This window comes from Carettochelys insculpta, chromosome 8, assembly GCF_033958435.1.
Source record: "Carettochelys insculpta isolate YL-2023 chromosome 8, ASM3395843v1, whole genome shotgun sequence".
In the NCBI taxonomy this organism is placed as follows: Eukaryota; Metazoa; Chordata; order Testudines; family Carettochelyidae; genus Carettochelys; species Carettochelys insculpta.
Genome location: NC_134144.1, coordinates 63,824,401 through 63,846,406, shown reverse-complemented (window position 1 = coordinate 63,846,406; position 22,006 = coordinate 63,824,401). Strand labels below are relative to the sequence as shown.

The 22,006-nt window shown below is 43.6% G+C and overlaps 1 protein-coding gene across 1 annotated transcript in view; it reads right to left on the bottom strand.

Annotated features, from left to right (window-relative positions):
• Positions 1-4,493: 4,493 nt before the first annotated feature.
• MUC13 (mucin 13, cell surface associated) overlaps positions 4,494-22,006 on the bottom strand; it is a 32,451-nt gene continuing 14,938 nt past the window's right edge. Inside the window, exons 9-13 of the mRNA XM_075001031.1 lie at positions 21,123-21,160; positions 18,536-18,623; positions 16,334-16,583; positions 5,177-5,278; positions 4,494-4,568 (exon numbers count right to left, since the gene is read on the bottom strand). Coding sequence (XP_074857132.1) covers positions 4,494-4,568; positions 5,177-5,278; positions 16,334-16,583; positions 18,536-18,623; positions 21,123-21,160 — 553 coding nt within the window. The remainder of the gene's footprint in view (positions 4,569-5,176; positions 5,279-16,333; positions 16,584-18,535; positions 18,624-21,122; positions 21,161-22,006) is intronic.

The window sequence follows — 22,006 nt, the reverse complement described above, 5'->3', positions numbered from 1 at the left end:
GGCAACATCTGTAATCCAGCATTATTTCAGTTAGCTGGATGTCCATTTATCATGGGTGTGGCCAAGTTTCCTGTGGTCCCATAAAGTTTATTTAGAGCCACCAGTCCCAGCTCTTAGTTTTCTCTGCTGTAATTTATGCCTAAGTGTCTCCTAAGAGCTCAGTAAGCAGTGAAAGTGTTGGTAATGTGCTAGAAAATATTGACTTCCCATGGTCTGACAAATTCTCTCTTTCAGCATTGGTCAGGTCCCCAGGGTGCTGGACTACAGAGGTTCAACCTGTAATACATTTTAAAGCCACATTTTTCTGACTTGGCCATCTGCAAATGTTTATTTTCAACAGGAATATTTTTATCAGTAATGTACACACTGTGAAATCAACATTTTCCAACATTTATTGATAAAATTCTAGCTCTTTAAAACCTGCCCATCCATTTGCTTGCATTGCTTTTCCAGTAATGCATTACAAGACGTTCACCAGCAAAACAGATCAATAGAATTGTAATAGAGAACATTTATGATCCACAGGATGATTGTGGATTTCTTATGCTGTTTCAGTTGCTCTTTTATTTTACTGTATTAGTTTCTTCTCGATTTTTGAGTGGATTGTAATTCAGTTCTGCAACATTAAAGGAAAATTCCAGTAATCAGTTATACTAGCTTAGGCTTGACTCTTGGAAAGCTTTACCTGTTGCTGGATCAGGACTTCAGCATTTGAGCCTAAGCGATACTGCATACCTATGTCTCTTTTTCTAAGGGAGTATTTGTATTATTCAAATACTCAGCACCATGCCACTTCCAGTGAGTTCAGGGGGGTGCTGTACAAGCTATAGCCACCTTATACAACTCATGCTGCTCTAGGACTGCACCTCTCTGGGGTCCTACCCTCCCCTACCCCCACACTCACCGGAAGTGGCATGGCACTGAGGAAGAGAGGGCAAGGCAGAGGCAGATCTTGGGGGAGGTGGTTGTGTTGTCCTTCCCCCAGGTGCAGGGGGATACATGGCCAGTGTCCTCCCAGACCCCTCCTCACCAGTCACCACTGACTATAACATTTGCTTTATTTTCATTAATTTTCAGAATTATTTTTAAAAATAGGGTTAGTTCTTTCAGTGCTGTCATAAGGATGAAAAGTCGTGGAACTGGGTTTACTTTAACAATTGGTTGTGAGTTATGTTCAAGCCAGAAGTAAGAAACCAATGAATCACACCCTCCATAATCAGGGTGAGTTGGGTTTGTTGTTTTTAAAGATTATATGGTATATTTGGCCTACCTTAATTTCTATACTTCCCCTGCCAGCCTCCAGTCTGTGTGTGCGGGAAACACAATTAGATTGCCAACACTCCCAAATGTATGATGTGATTTTTGCTTTTACCCTCACATCTGCCTAACCTCCTTCCACACAATTTGTTCTACCTACCTAGCCTCCAAGCAGTTCTTCCCCACTCCCTCACCCCCACTCCTGATACGGCTCCTGGATCTTCACACTGTGGTGATTCAATCACAGAGATGCCTGTCACTTGGTGTGCTGAAATACCATCAAGCCCACCTATCTGTCCTTTGTGATGTCCCAACACCCTGTTCTGCTGAGGCAGGTGCTCCCATCTTCTGCAGTGATGGCAGAGAGCTGGGGTTACAGCTTGCAGCAGAGCAACACAGACACTGAAATCAGCTCATCTCTGGGAAGGCTCAGGGACTTGGCATAGCACCCAGGTGCACAGCCCAGTGGGACCACAACTCCCCAGAAAAATCTATCTTATTCCATATAAAATTTATACAGAGCAAGCTCATAAATTGTTTACCCACTTTGCCAGTGCAAGATATATGCACAACAGTTGTCCTCCCTCAGTAACAACTATTTACATTTGGTTTATTAATAAAAAAAGTAATTTTATTAAGCATAAAAAGTAGGATTTAAGTGGTTGCATGTGACAGTAACTTTCTTTCATCTGTCTGCTGAGCAAAGTAAAACAAAAATATGCCAGCTAAGTTTAATACATAAGATAAACTTAGATGCAGAATTTCACCCTCAAGTTCTTTTAATCAGCTTCTTTCACAGCCTGGGTAGCCTTCTCTATCTGAGTCCAGTCCTCCTTAATGTTCAGTTTCAGATGTTTGCAGCAAAAAGCTTAGATGGTAAACAAGGGTATCATGGCATCTAGCAACCATCCCATTTGTTAGGTTTCCTCCCTATATATAAATGTTGCCTAAGATGAGAATCACTTCACTCCAAGCTTTTCTTGCCTTCAGTGCAAAAGTACAACATCCAAGGTGGATTCCAGCATCAGGTGACCTGTCTACATGTCTTGGCAGGACCACCCATTGTCCAAGTTTACAGGAAGAACAAGACTATTCAAAGATCATTATATCAAGCACTGGGCCATTAAGTGACTTGAGTACTATTAATGGGTCTCCTTTAGCACATCTAGATTAGTAATCAGATTTATACATCATATTTCTAACTTCAAACAGGAATGATACACAGGAATAAACTATACACATTCAACAGATTATAAATTTGTAAATGATTATGGTATATGGAGTACTTTGCATAAACCATATTGGAGCTATGTCATATTACTATTCATAAGCATATCTCCATGAAGATTAAGGGGTGCAACATCGCAACCCCTTTCCCTAAGCCTGCATTGTATGGAGCTGTAATAGGGTTCTTTTCCTCCCCCTACTGAACTGGGGAGAAAGGGGTGACTCCAGGAATTCTCCATCCTCCTCTCTGATTTTTCCCAGGCATGGTATGACAGCCATCCTGAGCTGCTGGGCACTTGTTCCCTGACCCTGCTCTCTCCATCCCCTTCTGTGAGAATGGGCTCTTCTCCTGAGAGAAGGGCAAAAGAGCTGTGCCCACTTCCTGTAAGCCCTCCGGTCGGCTGCTTTGCCCATGCAGGCAGAACCAGAGAACCAGCTAATCTCTGTCTGCCCCAGCAGAAATGCTGGAGGGACTGGTTTGGAGTCAGTTGGTTGCCAGACTAGCTCTGCCCAAGTGCAGTAACCCAAGAAATAATTGCAAGAATTGGTGACACTGAGATGCCAGTAAAAGGCCTGATTAAAGGGGCTTAATTTGTGCTGAGGCTGGTCGGGGCTGAGCCCCGGCACTGTTGGGTTTGCCATGGCAATTATGAAAGTAAAAAATTATCAAGCCCAAGCCCCTCTGTCATTACAAATTAAGCATGGCCTTTGTCCCAGTGCAATTGTGTGTCCATATGAAGCCAACCAAGTTTTGGCTACCATCATTCCCTCCCTCAGTGAGTCCTGCAGGAGTGAGGTAACTCACCCAGGAGCCTCTGTGTGGTTCATTTTACAGGCTTTGCTATGAGAGTTCCACTTAGCATCACAGGGAATCAGCAGGGTATCAAAGCTGCTTTAAGCAGCATGAACACAGGGTCATATGTCCAATGGGAAATCTGTGGGGTCTGAAGGGGTGCATGATATGGCATGTGAGTGCTCTGGGGTTCCTCCACTCCTGCCTGGTGCTCCAGTTCCCATGAAGAATAACCCTGCAGAGCTTTAAGTGGAGGAAGTTCTCTGGATTCTTCAAGGTGAGCGTAATGCAAAGTCAGTGATCTCCCATCTGGTCATCTGCAGAAGCCGCAGGGAGGATATTTAGGATATTGCCCTAAATATCAATGGAACAACAGTAAAGTCAAGAAGGACTGTATCATAGTTTTCGTTATATGTGAGGAATGCACCCTGCAAGAATGAGGGCAAATGGAGAATCCCTGAGGCTGGCTACAGAGCTGGGAAATACTCCATTAAAGGAGGTTAAGTGTGGCCTGAACTGAAGCTCCTAGACTGTTCTTCAGCTAATCCTTTCTATTTGCCTGTTCTGGTGAGCTCTGAACCACATCCCTATTGCTGATACCCTGGAGGATTCAGGCAAAAGCAGTTGCCAGCATACGGCAAAGTCAGAGAATTAAGTTTACCTGCTCCATTCCATTGCACAGGGATCCCTTCTCTGGGATTCCCTTATACAAAAGGTCAGACAGATGCCAACGTAATGTGTGGAAATAGAGTATCTGTGCAAAGTGATGAGGAAATAGCATCTGGGTAAGCAGTGTGGGGGAGGGGAGGCTAGAACATTAGGGATTTGCATTCCATTCCCAGCTCTGACATGTTCACTTTGTGATCACAGATAGACAAGTGGTGTAAGGGCCAGTCCTGCCCCATGGAAGTCAAGTTTTACCATTCACTGAAATAATTCACGCTCAAGCCTTAACCCTCTTGGAGCCACCATTGCCTTATGTACAAAATAGGGATAATACCACCCTGGAAAGGATTGTTCAGAGACTCAGATACTTACACGTATTTACTATGGAGACACCATCACTTGACCTAACTATGTCAGTTACAGGATCAGGGGCTCCTACTCCTGTACCTCCACTAATGATACACATGCCATCATGTGCCAGCAATGCCCCTTTGCTATATATATAGGACAAACCGGACAATCACTCTGCCAAAGAATGAAGTCATACAAATCAGATATCAGGACTCTGAACACACATAAGCCTGTCAGTGAGCATTTCCACAGAGCAGACCGTAGCATTCAAGACCTGAAAAACATGCACCCTAAAACAAAGAGACTTTAATACCAGCTTCCAAAAGGAGACATCTGAACTGGAATTTATTCATTCGATACCTTACGCCTTGGGCTCAACAAAGATAGCAATTACCTTATGCATTATAACAACAGTTTTCCCTGCTTTAATATTTGTAGTGATCTCAGGAAACTCACTTAACTTAATAGACACTTGCAATAAGTAATTTTCTTCTCTCTCCCCCCTCCCCATTTGCCACCCTCCTTCTGCCCTTTATAGCTGATTTGGCAGTTTTAATTTCATTTTTTTCTTTCTCTTAAATTCTTGTCATGTCAGTTTACTTGTATCAGAATTTTCCAGATCTGAAGAAGTGGGTCTGTCCCGTGAAAGCTCATCACCTAATAAATTATTTTGTTAGTCTTTAAAGCACTACAGGACTGCTTTTTTGTTTTGTGAAGATACAGCCTAATCTGGCTACCCCTCTGTGACAGATAATTAATGATAGCAAAGTGCATTGGGCTCCTTGGAGGTGATGTGATAATTATTACACTCACTGTATGATGCAACATTGTGGCTCATTCCTTCGAGGCGCTGGGGTCCTGCTCAATTCAGAGAGGTCTCACCTCCCACTGAAGCCATTGAGGACACTCAGCACTTTGCTTGATAAGGCCCTTGAACTGTCCAAACAAAAACGTGATTTGTAGTTCAGTGTCATGGTGTTTCTCCTGTGGAAAGGAAACAGGAAGAACACCAGGATTCTGTGGAGCTTGTCTGTTTTGTTTGCTTCATCTGCCTGGCATTCTGTAAAGCTTCTGTTAAGGCAGGACTATTACCCAAAGGAGACCTCTCCAGGCCATCTGCACTTAAGATCTATTTAAACGGGCCATGGTTTTAAACTCAGCTCAGCTGGGCAGTCTGGCTGTTTTGTCAACAGAGCTAAGTACTCTCCCTATTGGCTTTGTATGTAACTGCACTCTCTCAACAGAAGTTTCGTCAGGAAAACTCTCCCAACAGTGGCTTCTGTTGACAGAGAGCTCTAGTATAACCGTAGGCATTGTGTTTGACGTGATGAAGAAGGGGAAGCCAGCAAAGGGATTCAAAAAGAAATGTGACATGGCTGAACTGACAGGATGGGAAATTATCTTCACAGTAGCATTCTGAATGATTCTGGGTTATGCTACGGTGCTTTTGTGAAGACCAGAGAGAAGGATGTTGCAGTACTCCAGCAGTGAAGTGGTGAGACAGAAGTTAGAGCCTCATGGGCATACAAGATGTGATGCATAAAGAATTAGCAAGATTTAGGCATAGCCTGGATGTGAAGACCGAGCAAGCTCTGTGCTGAAGATGATATCCAGCTTACCGGCTTGTGTGAAAAGCAGGATGACGGTATTCTTCCGAGTTTTTGGAAAAGGAAGTAGCAGAGAGGGCTTGTTGGGGGAGAAGAAGATTAGGAGCTTTATTAAAGCCATATTTAGCTTCAGCTAATAGCTGGACGTCAACAAGATGATGCAAAGAGACAGGCTGAGATTTTAGTTTGGACATATCTGCAGTAGCGAGGCATGTCTTTGAATCCTCAGCATAGAGATAGATGGCAGATGAAGGGTGTTTCCAGGTGAGATTACCAACAAATAAGGTTCAGAGCGGGGAAGCAAAGCAAGCCTGAGGCCTGGTCTACACCAGGGAACAAAGTCAATCCCAGATACACAATTCTAGCTACGCCATTAGCGTAGCTAGAATCAACATATCAGAATCAACTTTCTGCCCTGGTGTAGATTGGAGGTCTTCAGGCTCACGGCACTGTCCCTCATGCCACGCAACAGCATAGAGTACCAGGGTCAGTGGACGAGCCCAGAGAGATCAATTTGGCCGCGTCTTGACATGTGCATCAAAATTGATCTCTGGAAGGTTAATTGTGTTGCGTCGAACACACAGTGAGCATAGACATACCCTGAGGGACTGCCTCAGAGAGCAGCCTATAGTAAGGGTGAATGGGTTATGCCTGTCTTTTGGGCATGGAGGGGAAGACTCTTTTCCAACTCTTGAATGTTATCATTCTGAATTCTAAGAAATAAAGTAGTGTTAAGTTGCAATATTCCAGCAAGAGTATTTACGTATTTTATCTAATCTCTCTGGCTACATCTACACTAGGAGCATCTGTCTACAGAAGTTACTGTTGGAAGAGATGTTCTGACAAAACTTCGGTCAACAGATTACGTCCACACATAAAAGCATATCAGTCTCTTGATCCACTCTGTTGACAGAATGGCCCCCTAGCATATCTACATGGCTTAAACCATCGACAAAACCCATTTTGTATGTAGATGCTCTGCAAGTTTTACCTACAAAACTGTCCAGTGTTGATGTAGCTTCTGTGTATAGGCCATGATCATGACAACTGAAAAGCTGAACTTGGAGGGCTACATCATTAATTTCAGCAACAAGGTTAATTAAAATGCCCATATACAAGTGTAATCTATTCAATGCATGAGGACAGATAATGTAGATCTCAAATGAAAGGTAAGTCTTGCAACCCTAAAATGTGCCTTACTACCCTAATCTGTGAAATTAATTAAAAAGCAATCAAAAAGGGCTAGGCCCATGATTGTATAAGATTATGACACAGAAGGAGCCGAAGGTTAAGAATTAACTCCTAATCAATGGGAAACTGTTTGCCATCTGTTGGTTATTGGTTGACTGAGAATCTGAATGAGTACATTGAGGCTATGGTTACATTAGCAAGTTTTGTAAGCAAAACTGGGATTTTTTAGACAAAACTCCCAGAGCATCTACGGAAAAAATGCGTTTTGTCAAAAGGGGTTCATATTCAAATTTGACACATTAACACTTGGTATGAACAAAGACAGCAATTATCTCACACATTACAAGGACTGCTTCCCTTCCTTTGATGTCCATAATTATCTCAGGCAAGACACTTAACATCCCCCACCTCCCCTCCTTTAGTTCTATGTATTTGATTTGTCAGTTTTTGTTGCAATTTTTTTGGACTTCTGTACTCTATATCTGGGTCTGGACTGGAAATTCCATAGATCTGAAGAAGTGGGTCTCTCCCATGAAAGCTCATCACCTAATAAATCATTTTGTTAGTCTTTAAAGTGCTACATGACTGTAGTTTTGTTTTGTTAAGAAAAACTGTCTGCAAAAAGCCATATAGATGCTCCGGAGGGCTCTTTTGTCAACAGAGAGGATCAAAAGTTCAGTCCACTTTTATGTCTAGACATGGTCTGTCAACAGAAGTTATGTCCGAACGTCTCTTCAGCCAGTAACTTCTGTAGCCAGTAACAGAGAGAAAGCCATGCTAGTCTATATACTATCAAAACAAAAAAGCAGTCCAGTAGCACTTTAAAGACTAACAAAATAATTTATTAGGTGATGAGCTTTCATGGGACAGACCCACTTCTTCAGATCATAGCCATACCAGAATAGACTTAATATTTAAGCCACAGAGAACCAAACATAGTAATCAAAGTTGACAAATCAGAAAAATATTGAGTCTGTTCTGGTATGGCTGTGATCTGAAGAAGTGGGTCTGTCCCATGAAAGCTCATCACCTAATAAATTATTTTGTTAGTCTTTAAAGTGCTACTGGACTGCTTTTTTGTTTTGTAGCCAGATTGCTGTAGTGTAACTATAGCCTAAGGGCTTTGGTTTCTAAAGCATTGTCCTTCTACTGAGAAGAGACAGTACCACCTTGTGGCCAAACAAAGACTTTACCAAGTAGAAAAAAATGAAAGTCACTTTGCACAACACTGTTTAAGCAACATAAAACCATAACGACAATTTATTACACAGATTTACTAGAGCTCATCAAAAGAGAGCAAATGGAATGGAAACAGTGTAGCGGTTTCCTTGGTTGAAATAATCATTGGGTTGTGCTTTATTATGCGTTGGTATAACAGAGAAATAATCTGTGAAATCTTGGCTACATACAAGTGAATGGCAAACACTCCCATTGACTTCAGTGGAGCAGGGATTTCAAATGAAATGCTATAAAAGCGTGAAGGGTAAGATTCGCAAAGCTCCCTAGAGAAATTCTCACTAAAAGTTAATGGTCATTGGTTCAAGCTCATCACCACACATTTTTCCTTTTGCCTTTTTCACCACAAAACATATAATTGTCTTTGAAATACATTTAAGGAAATATATGCAGCTTTTTAAAAGCAAGACGTCCTGTGACACCTTATAGATTAACAGATGATTTGGAGCATAAATTTCATGGGCAAAGACCTGCTTCGTCAGATGCTGCTTTTGAAAGTTAAAATCTTTTACAACGAGAAGGAATGAAAACCCTAAAAAGAAAGTTCTTCTCTTGTGAAGTCCTCTAGACTATAATGACTGAAGGTGGAATACATGCATTGTTGGATTTATAGTGCCAGAGAGCTAGCTGTGTTAGTCTGTATTCTATCAAAACAAAAAAGTGGTCATGTAGCACTTTAAGGACTAACAAAATAATTTATTCGGTGATGAAGTTTCATGGGACAGAAGTGGGTCTGTCCCATGAAAGTTCATCACCTAATAAATTATTTTGTTAGTCTTTAAAGTGCTACATGACTGCTTTGTTGTTTTGTTGGATTTATAGTTAGTTAAGTAAAACATGCTTTTCATATTTATTATTTAACAAAATAACATGAATCGTTCAAAAAAATCACTCTTAGTCTGAGGCTCTGAAAAGTAAGGAATTCCTTCAAGGGTCTCACAGTGCTGGTTTAGTTAACCAGTTATATAAAATATTTCTTAACATGAGTGTCAGATATTGTCCAGAGATTCATCCATGAAACTCAATTCCTGGCTACAAAAACAATTTATTGGTAAATTAACTGCAGAAATTATTGTATTTTTTTAATCAGTCTCACATCATGGGAGAAATGACATCCAATAAAGCAATTGCTCTTTGAGACAGGTGGCAATTAGAGGGAGGGTTCTAAAAAAGGGTTTGAATCTCTTTCTTCACCAACTCTCCAAAAATGCTGGTGGATGAAATAATTAAAACAAAATTATACAGTGAAATCTGTGTGCACATTTAGTCACTATAATAAAGTTTGCAAAGGACTTTGAGATGTAAGAAGCTATAGAAATGCAATATAAAGGACATTATAACAAATATTTAAGTGCCATCCCTCTATTTTAAGTAGCATTAGATTTTTTTTAAAACATATGAGAACATAAAGGCCATTTGCAAGAGGAGACAATTACTGTCTACATAACAGAGACGGGCCCAATTCAAACTCTAATATCCCCTGGACTGGATCTCAAATTTCCAGTGACTCTGATCTGAACACCAATGAAAGCTCCCTAAGACAAATATTGCACCCAATACTGTGGTGTGTATGGGTGCTGGGCATGTGTGTTTTGATGCCCTCGTTTGGGATTGTGGGCTTGATCAAGGCCAGAACTATATGGTGGACCAGTGTTTTTAAACAAAGACTGCGTGTTTATTTTTATTTTTTACTTACCTGAACACAATGGATTCATATGAATACACATGTGCATTATGGGACAAATACCAAGGTGAGGCATAAGTTCAGTTAGACCTTGTTGTTATACTGACTTTACCAAATGTGGAAGGAAGTCTACCTTAGAATAACTTAAGCTGCTTCTACACATGCCATGTCCCATCAGAGGTGGCATGGTAATGAGGCAATTCGAAGCAGGTTAATGAGGCACTAATGTGCATATTCAGAATCTCATTAGCATAATTGCAACCACGCAAATTTTGACATGCAGACTTTGAATTGCAGATTGACAGTGTAGATGGGGGTGTCTTCAAAATAAATGTCCCACTTCCACATTCCCTTGCTCCGATCTAGTTTTGTGGGAGTAAGGGAACATCAAAGGGGAGGGGGGCCCATCTTCACTGTCAATCTTCAACTCACAGTCTGCACTTTGAAATTCATAGAATCATAGAACACTAGGACCGGAAGGGGCCTCGAGAGGCCATCGAGTCCAGTCCCCTGCCCCGACGGCAGGACCGACCACTATCTACACCATCCCTGATAGACATCTATCTAATCTGTTCTTAAATATCTCCAGCGAGGGAGATTCCACAACCTCCCTTGGCAACTTATTCCAGTACTTGACCACCCTGACAGTTAGGAACTTTTTCCTAATGTCCAACCTAAACTTCCCTTGCTGCAGCTTAAGTCCATTGCCTCTTGTTCTCTCCTCAGAGGCCAAGAAGAACAAGTTTGCTCCCTCCTCCTTATGACACCCTTTAAGATATCTGAAAACCGCTATCATGTCCCCCCCCAATCTTCTCTTTTCCAAGCTAAACAAGCCCAATTCTTTCAGCCTTTCTTCATAAGTCATGTTCTCCAGACCTTTTATCATTCTAGTTGCTCTTCTCTGGACCTTCTCTAATTTCTCCACACCTTTCTTGAATTGGGGTGCCCAGAACTGGACACAATATTGCAGCTGAGGCCTAACCAGCGCAGAGTAGAGCGGAAGAATGATTTCTCGTGTCTTGTTCACAACACACCTGCTAATGCATCCCAGAATCATGTTTGCTTTTTTTGCAACAGCATCACACTGTTGACTCATATTTAACTTGTGATCTACTAGAACCCCTAGGTCCCTTTCTGCTGTACTCCTTCCTAGACAGTCTTTTCCCATTCTGTATGTGTGAAACAGATTATTCCTTCCTAAGTGCAGCACCTTACATTTATCTTTATTAAACTTCATCCTGTTTACTTCAGACCATTTCTCCAATTTATCTAGATCATTCTGAATTATGACCCTATCCTCCAAGGTAGTTGCAACCCCTCCCAGCTTGGTATCATCTGCAAACTTAATAAGCGTACTTTCTATGCCAATATCCAAATCATTAATGAAGATATTGAACAGAAATGTGGCTGCCATTATGCTAATGAGGCACACTAGTGCCTCATTAGCCTGCTTCGAATTGCCTCATTACCATGCCACCACCAACAGGAGGTGGAATGTGTAGAAGCAGCCTTACCTGCTGAGGAGCAGAAGAAGGTGCCGGTTAAAGATGTCTTCTTCCTTGTTGCGCCTCAGAAGGTGACTTACAGCAGACTCCCTTACACATTGCTAAAGTGGATGAATGAAGCTGGTACCACCAAAGGTGTACTCTTTCTGTCGTGGGGTTCTACAGGTGTCACTGTGTGTGTGCGTGGGTGGGGGTCTATGTTTTTGCCTGCAGAATCTCAGTTACAAGCAATAACAAGAGGAATGCACCAGTTCCATTCTTGGATCTCAGGCTGATATGGCAGGCTGGGCAGCTCTGTCTCCTACATAGACCAGCATTACCCTCACTGTAGAGAGTGCCATCATGGCAGAGGAGCTAAGGATTTTCCATGGTCTTCATCCTGTGGCTTTAGTCAATCTTTAGGTCCCCTCCCTGACCTTAGACCATTGGGAGTCTGGTAGAGTAGGACTAAGACCACAAACTTGTCCTACTCTGGCTCCCTGTGGGGAAGCCAGTGTAGGACATGTCTGGTGTGTACAAGGGAACCACACTTCTCACAGTCTGAGCACTTTCACTACCAGTTTATTGAGCAGGTGCTGTGTTTCACTGAACACAAGTTCGTTCATATGTCCCATGAACACAACTCACAAAGCATGATATAGTTATTAAATGATACTTTATAGGTGCTTAACCTGTTTAAATATATGTACAGAGTGAGGAGTGCTAGTACTAGTCAGTACAGACATTAATGGTATGATCAATTACACAGTAAATATGGATTAGGTATTAGTTTAAAAAAGATGTTCTGACTGTAAAGAGACAATAAAAGCACACAATAAACTAAAAATAATAGGGGGGGGAAAGCCAAGTTACAAGCACATGTGATGGGAAACTCTAGCTTTTGTAAAAGCTGGAATTGGGAGATATTCACCTGGCTATTGTATACAGAGGGAAGTGTAAATGGATTCAAATGGAAGCCCTAACTCTGGATACCAGACTGTGGCCTGGATCTGGGTCTCACAGAACTCAAGACCCTCCACCACGAAGGGGCTGTGGCAGGCAAAAGTGGGAGCGTGAAACCAGTTCTTTTATTATTGGTGGTATAGTAACACTTGGAGATTCCAGTTGAGATGTGGAACAAACAGATGAGCTAGACTGTGCTATATGTTTGGAACCCAAAGTAGTATGCAGTCAGTGAGATTGTTCTTGACTTATGCTGCTTTCTTGGGGTATGGGGAGGAGGCATTTTCCACAATGTTAAGGTGCTTATGGTAGCAATGGTGAGAGCTCCAGAACAGACCAGGGTCAGATGGTTATTCTCACCTGTCATTGGGACCTTCTCTGAACAGGGGGAGACAACATGGGGGTTAAAATGCTGGTGCCCTGTTTCCCCACCCCCAACCGCTGTGTCACTGGTAGAGCTGCATTAGTGGTAGTCTTCCTGAAAAAATCTTGTGTAGACACAATCAGTGATGGGCAAGTCCATGATGTATTTAAGAACACTATTTCTCCATTTTCATTTACACTTATTTAAGTGAATTAGTTATAACGACATCTCCTTCAGACTTGTCTTCATTTTAAAAAGTCACCTGCAGAATTTGTAGTAATTTTAAGTGTTCTAACCTACACCAGACTGAAATCCTCTCCTAGATGATGATGAAGCTGCAGAACCCATCTGCTGCAGTATGTTGTCATGGCTCTCAAATCTCTTCAAGCCATCACTCTCTCCTTCTGCTTAAATTCAGTATCTGGGCTCAAGCCTGAAGCCAGCACCTCTTGGGATTGGATACTAGAGAAAGCAATATGAAAAAGTGGATGTGACAAAAAATACAGCTCAAGGATGAACACCGTGTTCTCCTGCAGTAGCCCTTTGCCACCTATTTTTAGTTTTGATGGAAAACAAGTTTTAGGGCAATTATTTTACAAAGTGAGTTTTCATTAAAAAAAATGTAATATTCTTGACAAGCTAGTAAAGTCTGACAAAATCACTGTTTGGATGAATCAGACCCAGTGATAGTTACCTGAAGTAATTAGATACTTTTTATCTGCATTTTTGTGTTTTATACAATGTAAAACTTACCATGTTTCTCAGATTCAGGGATTAGGCCCCAGTTCAGCACAAGCATGTGCTGAAAATTAAAGACCCGATGCAAGTTCTTTACTAAATATGGACAGTTTGTTGCATCACAGCCTAATTGAGGTGGATCTAAAACACCTTTGAAAATGGAGTAGACTATTCAGTGTCTGATTCTGTACTCTGTATCCAGACAAAACTCTCAGGCTGTGTCTACGCTAGCAAGTTCTTTCAGAAAATCAGGCCCCTGTTTGCAAGAACATGCAGAGTGTCTACACACAAAATGCACTCTTTTGATCTGAAATCGAAAGAATGTGGCTCTGCTTCCAGAAGCCCTGTTCTAGTCCTGGATCAGGAAGAGAGCGCTCTTTCAGAGGCTTCTTTTTTTTTATTAAAAAAAAAAAAGCGTGTTTAGATGCCCCAAGGGCCCTTTTTTTCAAAAGAGCAGTCCTCATGGTGCCAGATTTTTCAATTCCTGGCCTCTTCTTTCAAAAGAGCAGGGGCTGGATGGACGTTCTCTGTCGAAAGAGTGGATCGATCTTTCAGTCTGTTTCTTTGTGTGTGGATGTGATCTTTGGAAAGAAGTTTTTCTGAAAGAAATATTCCAGAAGAACTTCTTTTGAAAGATTGCTGTAGAGTAGACATAGCCTCAGTTGTTTCACAAGGGTGTTTTTCCTAAGCCAGGACAGCATAATTGGGACTTAAACATTTTAAAAAGAGTGTGTTTATTTCTAAAATGTAGTGGGGATGGGGGCGTTGAATGGAAGAGTTCAAGGATCGCAAGGCTCCAACTGAATTGGCAACAGGTGGAAAAAATCTACGATCTGTGAAAATGAATATTTAATAAAAGGAATTTTGAGGGGCGGTGGACGTGACATACACAGCACAGAAAAATTACTCCAGAGTCTCCTATCAATGTGTTATTTATGGTTGCACGCAGGGTACAGTACATGACTTTCATTGATTGCCAATTTTTCAATGTACTTAAAACTGCAGCACCAAGTACTAATACAAAGAGCCAAAATGCTTCTGAATAAAACCCAGGCAGTGCAGATTCCCAGTGTGGCAGAAAACGCCCTCCAGCTGCTGGAGCATAACCCATCTGTTCTTGCTGGGCTCCACCTTTGCGGTGTTAAAACAAGGGGAGAGGTTCTCTGCAGTGCTTCTTCATGCCCTTTAAACCCCCTCCATGCTCTCCCTGTCTGGGCTGTTGTAGGGAATGATTAATTAGACAGCATAAAATAGACGGGTTTGAGAACTCAGCCCTGTATGTGAGGGGGGCGGGTTGTGAGGGGTGTGATTGTACCCACCAATGAGCTGCCCCATCCCCACCTGACCCTCTGGCCCCTCCCCGACCAGCCTGTCCTGAGGTTATCTGGGGCAGAGGGCAGGTAGACAATTGCAGCGCTACGGGAGGGGCTGCTGATGCAGTCAGAGCCGTCCCACCCATAAGATGGGTGAGGCAGCTGCCCCAGGCCTCGCAGCAGCTGCCCCAGCTGTGCTATGGACAGGAGGGGGAGGATTACCTGGAGAAGAGGGTGGGCAGGCAGCAGCAGCTGCCTCAGGGGATTGCTTCCCCTGTGGTCTTCCCAGCACTCACCATGTGGTACTCTGCCAGGTCTTCCCAGCCTGCTGAGCTCCACTTCTCTGGGGGCAGCCCCAGTGGGACAGAAGGGCACAGCAGAGCACCGCAGGGTGAGTGCTGGGGAGGATGTAGGGGAGTAATCACCTGCAGCGGCTGCTATCGCCTGCCCACCCCCACCCCCAGGTAATCCCGTTTCCGTCCACAGGACAGCTGGGGCAGCTGCCTCACTCATCCTACGGATGGGATGGCTCTGGCCATGGGATGACCTTACCTAGGCTGGCCACCAGGCCATGTGTGAGCGGCGTAATGCACACACCCCCTGATGCTACTGAACCACAGGCCACCCCATGCTGTGTGTGGCCAAGGCAAGGAAGCCTTAAGCTGCACAGCACGGCTGCCACTTCTGACACCTGACTGAAGTTCAGGCACAGGGGCTGCCCCACTTAGCATGATGCCCAGGTAAGAGACCTGCTTCAAGCCTCCTCACTGATTTTGCTCTTTTTTTTTTTAACTGCTTCCTTTGCTACTTGTGACTCCGCCACTTCCAGTTCAGGTTGTGTTTCTCCTTCTGTCTGATTCTTCATCTTCTTGACCTTTTGCTGCTGCTTCTCCTGCTGCTGAGTCTGAGGGAGCTCAGGGCAGGGGGATGAAAACTAAAATATTTTGGAATATTCTTTTTCACTTATGATATTACAGCAAGATCCCAGAAGGTAACATCTATAAAACGTTTGTTACTGTATTACCCAGGGAGAAGAGCTGGGGGAGGGTTGGCTGGAGAGCTGAGGGTGGAGTGAGAGAGGGCCAGGGCCCGCCATGTGTGGAGGGTGGTCAACATTTACAAAAAATTACCCCCTACAGAAATTCCCTGGTACAGGCCTGGAACTTGTGCAAGTTTCAGCAGCTCTGCATGCTCTGGCCTCACCCCTGACAGCCCTTCCCAACCCCACAGCATAAAGGCACTAAGGCTTTTAAGGGAATCTTCAGAAAGCAGCCTACAACTTTCTTCTTCAGCTCCTATGATATGGGAATGTATGCTCCCATGGCTTACTCAAGGATCCACCACTCTAACCCCTTTCAAACTGGGTAAAACAGATGGAGTGGAGGTGAAGCTCTCACCCTTTCCATAAATTACTAGGGTTAAGATATTCCATTCTCTTAGTCACCTATGAATTACTTACCTCATCATCATCATCATAATCATCATCATAATCTGCCTCAGGAAGAGTCTTCATTGGTGGTCCAATTTCATAATGGTTGCTTGTTTGAAACCCGGGGTTCACTTTAGCATGATCAGTAGTCTGGACTGTGGGAAAGATTTTGGAGTTTGCCACAGTTTTGGAGGCAGGAGGATGGGCAAATTTTTCCTTTGCTTTGGGATAGTTGTCTTTTAGCAAATGGCTCTTATCTGGGCTTCTTTGCTTTTTTGCTCTTGAATAAAAAAAGAAAACGCTTTACAGAAGGCAGAAGTTTTTAGGTACAGCTAGATCCATCCACCCTCCCCTGCATACACACTCTCCCTCCTTATTTTTGACACTTCCACATCCCTCTTCTGAACTAGGCAATGACAGCGATTGTTGGTGCATTTGCTGTGTGCTGTCACATCACTTGCCACAAAGGTCAGATAATGTAGTTTATAAGGCAAGCCCCAAACTTTCTTATTACAAATAAGGTTTAAGGTACCAGGAAAGCAGAGATGAGAGAAACCCTTTTCTGTTTTTCCTGGGAAGAGGTAACAGCCTTAGCAGCATTCCCCGTGAATGCAAACCAGAAATGGTTATGTTACTTTATTTCCCTTACAAAAGCAGCTTTCATATGTACAACCAAGTAGCTCTTTATGGATGCAGAATTGCTGATTGTCTGCAAAACATTCACCCATGTGTTTTAGCCCATGAAGGTGAAATCCACCCACTCCTGGAAGGGTTGCAAAGTCCTCCGCTTAGCAGATGCCCCATTTTACCTCACCAGGAGTCGGGTGAGGGCAAAGGTAGAATGGCTGTGCTTGAGTAGCCTCCATCCCCACAGCTTGGCAGTATCACAGACTCCATGGCAATTCAGAATAGGCCAGTGCTGAGGGGAGCACGAGAGCTGGTCTGAGAAAAGGGTCATTGGGTCTAAGCTTATAAAGATCTAGGGCCTGGGAACCCCACATAAAAGATGCAGACATGGCTGTTGCCATGCCAGCCTGTGGGCTGGAGAGGTGGTTGATGGCACTGCCACCTCTGAAGCACAAAAAACTGCAACATACTTTTGAGTTACATTCCAGGGATTCAACTACTCTGCCGTCAGGCCAGGCCAGGTAGCAAGTAGCAGCAGGTAACACCTCTCCTTGCCATTCAGGCCAGGGTGATGGGTCTGTATCGCCCCCAAGCCACAGCCTCATTCATTCCTACAGCCCCAAGCACCCAGGCTATGCCCCCACCTTGTGCTGCTCTGAGCCAGGCCTTCAGCCCTACTGCTGGACATCCTGGGTTAGTCCCCCATGGCTTATCTTAGGGGCAGGTCAGCACAGCAGCACCCCAACCTTCTTGTGATTGTCACCCTCTTCCCTCAACCAGCCCGAACCCATCTCCCAGATTTCACTCCCCTTGGCTTTCTGTCTGCCAGCCCTGACTGCCCATTGGTACAGGTGCAGCCTCCCACCCCAAGCTCTGAGAAACATTCTGTCAAAACTTGGGACTTTTAATGTCTCAAGAAGCTTTACAGATTTCCCATGACCACAACTTCCAAAAGGGATTCATCCATGAAGGCTGCACAGATGGGGGGGCAACCTTCATGGCTGAAGATGGGCATAGAGGTGCTGAACTTGAGCCCCAAAGGGATGGAGTCTGACTTCCCTTCCTTAGTCCCTTCAGGCTGTGGGTTGGGACAGAGATATGAATTCAGAGGCTTTAAATGGGGGAGGTGGTACTTTTTAGCCATATGTACAATTTTTTTAAAACAGAGACCCCGGGTTAGAGTCTCAACAATGGGAGCACACATGTCACATGAGAGAGTAGCCCATGCACCTTCTGAGTGTGGTGTACTGTCCCATCTAGTGGCAATGGACCACTTACAAAGAGAATGAGTCTGTTCTACAGCCTTAGCTGAGAGGCAGCTGGCTTTCACCTCATGGAGTAAGGGCTCCTGCACTGAGCTCCAGAGGTTCCAAGGTTCAATTCTGCCTGAAGATGACCAGGATCTGCCAGCATTTCAACAGCACACAGCTTGCTAGAGGAATACAGGGACAAAGCCCTAACTTTCCTGCTAAAAATCTGGTAATAACATGTCCCAAATAGACACACGATTTCATTGGCAACTTTAAAAACTGGGCTCTGCTTTTCCATAGATGACTTTAGCAATTCCCCTTGAGTTCAAGTGCCTGGCAAACAAACTCTTTATACCTCATTGAAATGCAAATGAGTCCTGTCATTAAGCCCAGGATAAGAACTCCACATAGGACAGCCACAATGATAAGGATCAACAAGAAATCTGAAAAGAGAGAGACCAAAAATTTGTAGCAAATTCAGCACTAAGGGAACTTCTCCTTTACTATAGTAAGAATTTGGCTGGGAGGAAAATAGGTTCTGTCCCATGAATAGGTATCTATCTTGCAGGCTGTGACCACTGGGGCAGAGCGCATGAGATGGCCACTGTCATGGATTGAACCAGTCTGCTCCAGAGCTAAAAGCATCAACTGCTATAGGTGAGCTCAAGCTCAGACAGAACTGGAACACCTCGTCTCTGCTGCCAATCTCCAGAGGGCGACCCATGTCCCACAATCCCCGGTGGACTGCATACAGTCTCAGTTAAGAAGAAACATATCTGAAGCATGTGAGACCCAACATAAATGAATGCAGGGAAAGGGTTAACCCTGACAGAGAACTGTCAGCAGGGGATGGTCAGGTAAGCCAAGGGGAGGAAGAGAAACTTTTTTGACCTAAGAACAACTGCAGTCTGAGGGGTCTTTGTCTGCTGGCTGATGCAGAGGGAAGATGGAGCGAGGATGATGTCTCCCAGGCAGTTGAAATGAATCTTGTAAATATCTTAACTGTCTCAAAATCAGCCATCAATATGTAAGCCAAGGGGAAATGTGTAGTTAAATGCAATCAGGTTATGACTTAATTTCTTTCATCTATAATTTTTAAGCTGAATCCCAGGGAAGTAATTATCTGTGCTGCAACCAGTACAATTTATTTCCTCTTGTTTTGAGAATCAATTACTTTTTTAAGCAAATGATCTAGTAACTGTGTCCCGAGAAGGGTCTGTGTATGTGCATGCCTTAAGCTAAAAGGCCAGCTATCAAATTAGAGACCCTTGTTTCCAAGCTCTCATGCAAGGAAGGGGTAGGATCTGGGGTTTATCCTACAGGGGGACATTTCCAGGTGTGTCTTCTTGGGTTAAGGGGTTTTTGATCTTTACCTGGGTGGTGACAGCTACCCTCCAGAGTCAGGGAATCTGTGACCTTGGGGAGTTTGGTTTTTTTTAAACAAAGCCTGTTATAGGCCAAGTGTTTTAAGTTTTTGTGGGACCTCACTTTCTGCACTTCAAGCGTGAGTGGGGAAGAGACCTGACAGGGCCCATAACAGTTTGAATGCTAGATCAGCCCCCATTTATGTGACCTCTGCTATCTTATATTGGCCAATACACTGGGGCTTGAACTAGGAACCTCCAGAGCTAAAAGTAAAAGCTACTACAATGCAAGCCAAAGAGCCAAATCTGGACCGGTAGGGATGATTCCTGGCTACCTTCTCTGTGCTGCTAAAACTATTATTAGCCATTCAGGCCCACCAACAGAGGGGGGCAAAGGGGACAGTTGCTCCAGGGCTTGTCTTTTAAAAGGGGCAAAGTGGTCCCAAGTGCCGGGCCCCTCTGAAGTGCCATGTTAGTGTCATGCCACCACTCCATGTGGTTGTGGGGGAAGCCCACTGCCACGGTCTGGGTGGCGGTCAGGGCTGACTGTCCTGGGCCCCGCCCCTTCTGGGAGCATGAAGCTGAGCCTGCCTGCCCCATGCCAACTCTGCCCTGGGGTCTGGGGTGGCTGTTAGCCCCTCTATAGCCATCATGCTAAACTTTCCAGCAAAGTTTTAGAGTTGAATTTTCATACGTTGGTTAAACATACTTCTGTTCAAGAACATGGTGGGGTAAGAGGAGATGAAACATTCACACGCAGATGCTCCCTGCACTGAATAAGTCTCCAGCCAGTCACCAAGAGTAAAAAGTTCTAAGTGTGACGTTCTTCAACAAACTCCTGTGTACATAGGATGATACCGTAGGCACAATCCTCGATAGGGATGAGGGGGCACTTCCCTCACAACATTTTTCTGTCCTGTACATTGTTGCAAAAATGGGGATTGAAGATAAACCCACAAGAATCAAGAAGCACTATCTTTTTAGCTATCAAAAAGAAGATCAATATGTGACTTAATCATAAAAATACTTTCCTGGACAGAAAATACAGGGTACTAACTGGCACCTTCATGTAGAACAGAAAGGTATAATAAGTAGAACCAGTGGATCAAGTTACAGTCAAACAAATTCAAACTAGAAGTAAAGACATGAATGATGATTAACCACTGGAACAAATTTACTGCTAAGGGAAATGGAGGATTCTTCATTTCATGATGCCTTCAGGTGAAGGCTGGAAGTTTTTCTGAAGGATGTGATTTAGTCAAACATAAGATATTGGGCTCAATCAAGCATAATTGCATAATATTCTATAACCTGTTTTCTGTGACCAGGAGGAAGTCAAACTAGATCACCTAACAGTTTCTTCTGTCCTTAAAATCTGTGATGCTTCCCTCCAGATGGCTAGTGGGCTTTTGCTTTTTAACTCATCCTTCCCTAACTTTTTGTTGTTGTTAACATAATGCGTTTGCATGTCCATATGCTACTAATGTTTACTATTGCAGGATCTGCTCTGCTGGTAAAGAAAGCATCACTGAAAATCTTTCCACGTGGTAAGTAAACATCAGAAACTCTCATACTCACTGTTGCTACAGTTTACCCCAGAGTAGCCCAAGTCACACCTAAACAATAATAAAAGAAATGGAAAATGTTAGTCAATGGGTGGTCATGAAACAGCAGCACTTCCCCACCCACCACCATCTTCCCTCATTTATAGGTTTCATATGTGTCTTCCTCAACAGTTTTTCCTCACCTGGCAAGCCTATGTCTAAACTACCCCGGAAGACTGACCCACTCAGACATATGCCAGGGAAGATCTTCTGGGGTTCGATTTCATGTGTCTAGCATGGACGTGTGAAATCAGCTTCTGAGGGATCACAGCTGATCCCTATACTCCTCACGAGATGCAAGGAGTAAGGGAGGTTGATGGGACAAACTCTCCCATCGACCTTCCCCCATAGAGACAGACGAGTTAGCCAAGCGCAGATACGTCGATTTTAGCTGTACAATTGGCATAGCTAGAATTGCGTATCTATGCTCATCTGTCTTAGTCTAGCATAGACATAGTGTCAAGGCACCATAAAGAAACTAAATCTACATCATTTCTCTGTGGCAATGTGGAAGAGGAGAAAGCATTGGGGAATGACAGTTTCCTTTTAAACTAAACTTTCTTTGACCAAGATCTCTAGACATGACTAGTTATCTTGGATATCTCAGTTTTTGAAGTGCCCAACTTGCTGCAGCCCAACAGAGGTGATTTTCAGAACATGCTGAACACCTGTCTATGACAATCAAGCCCCTAACACACAACATAGCAGGCTAGGCACCACAAAAATGGAGGTACTCAGAACTACTAGCCACTCCTGAGAGACTTTGCCTCTGTGGTTACATCTACACTAGCCCCAAACTTCGAAATGGCCACGCAAATGGCCATTTCGAAGTTTACTAATGAAGCGCTGAAATGCATA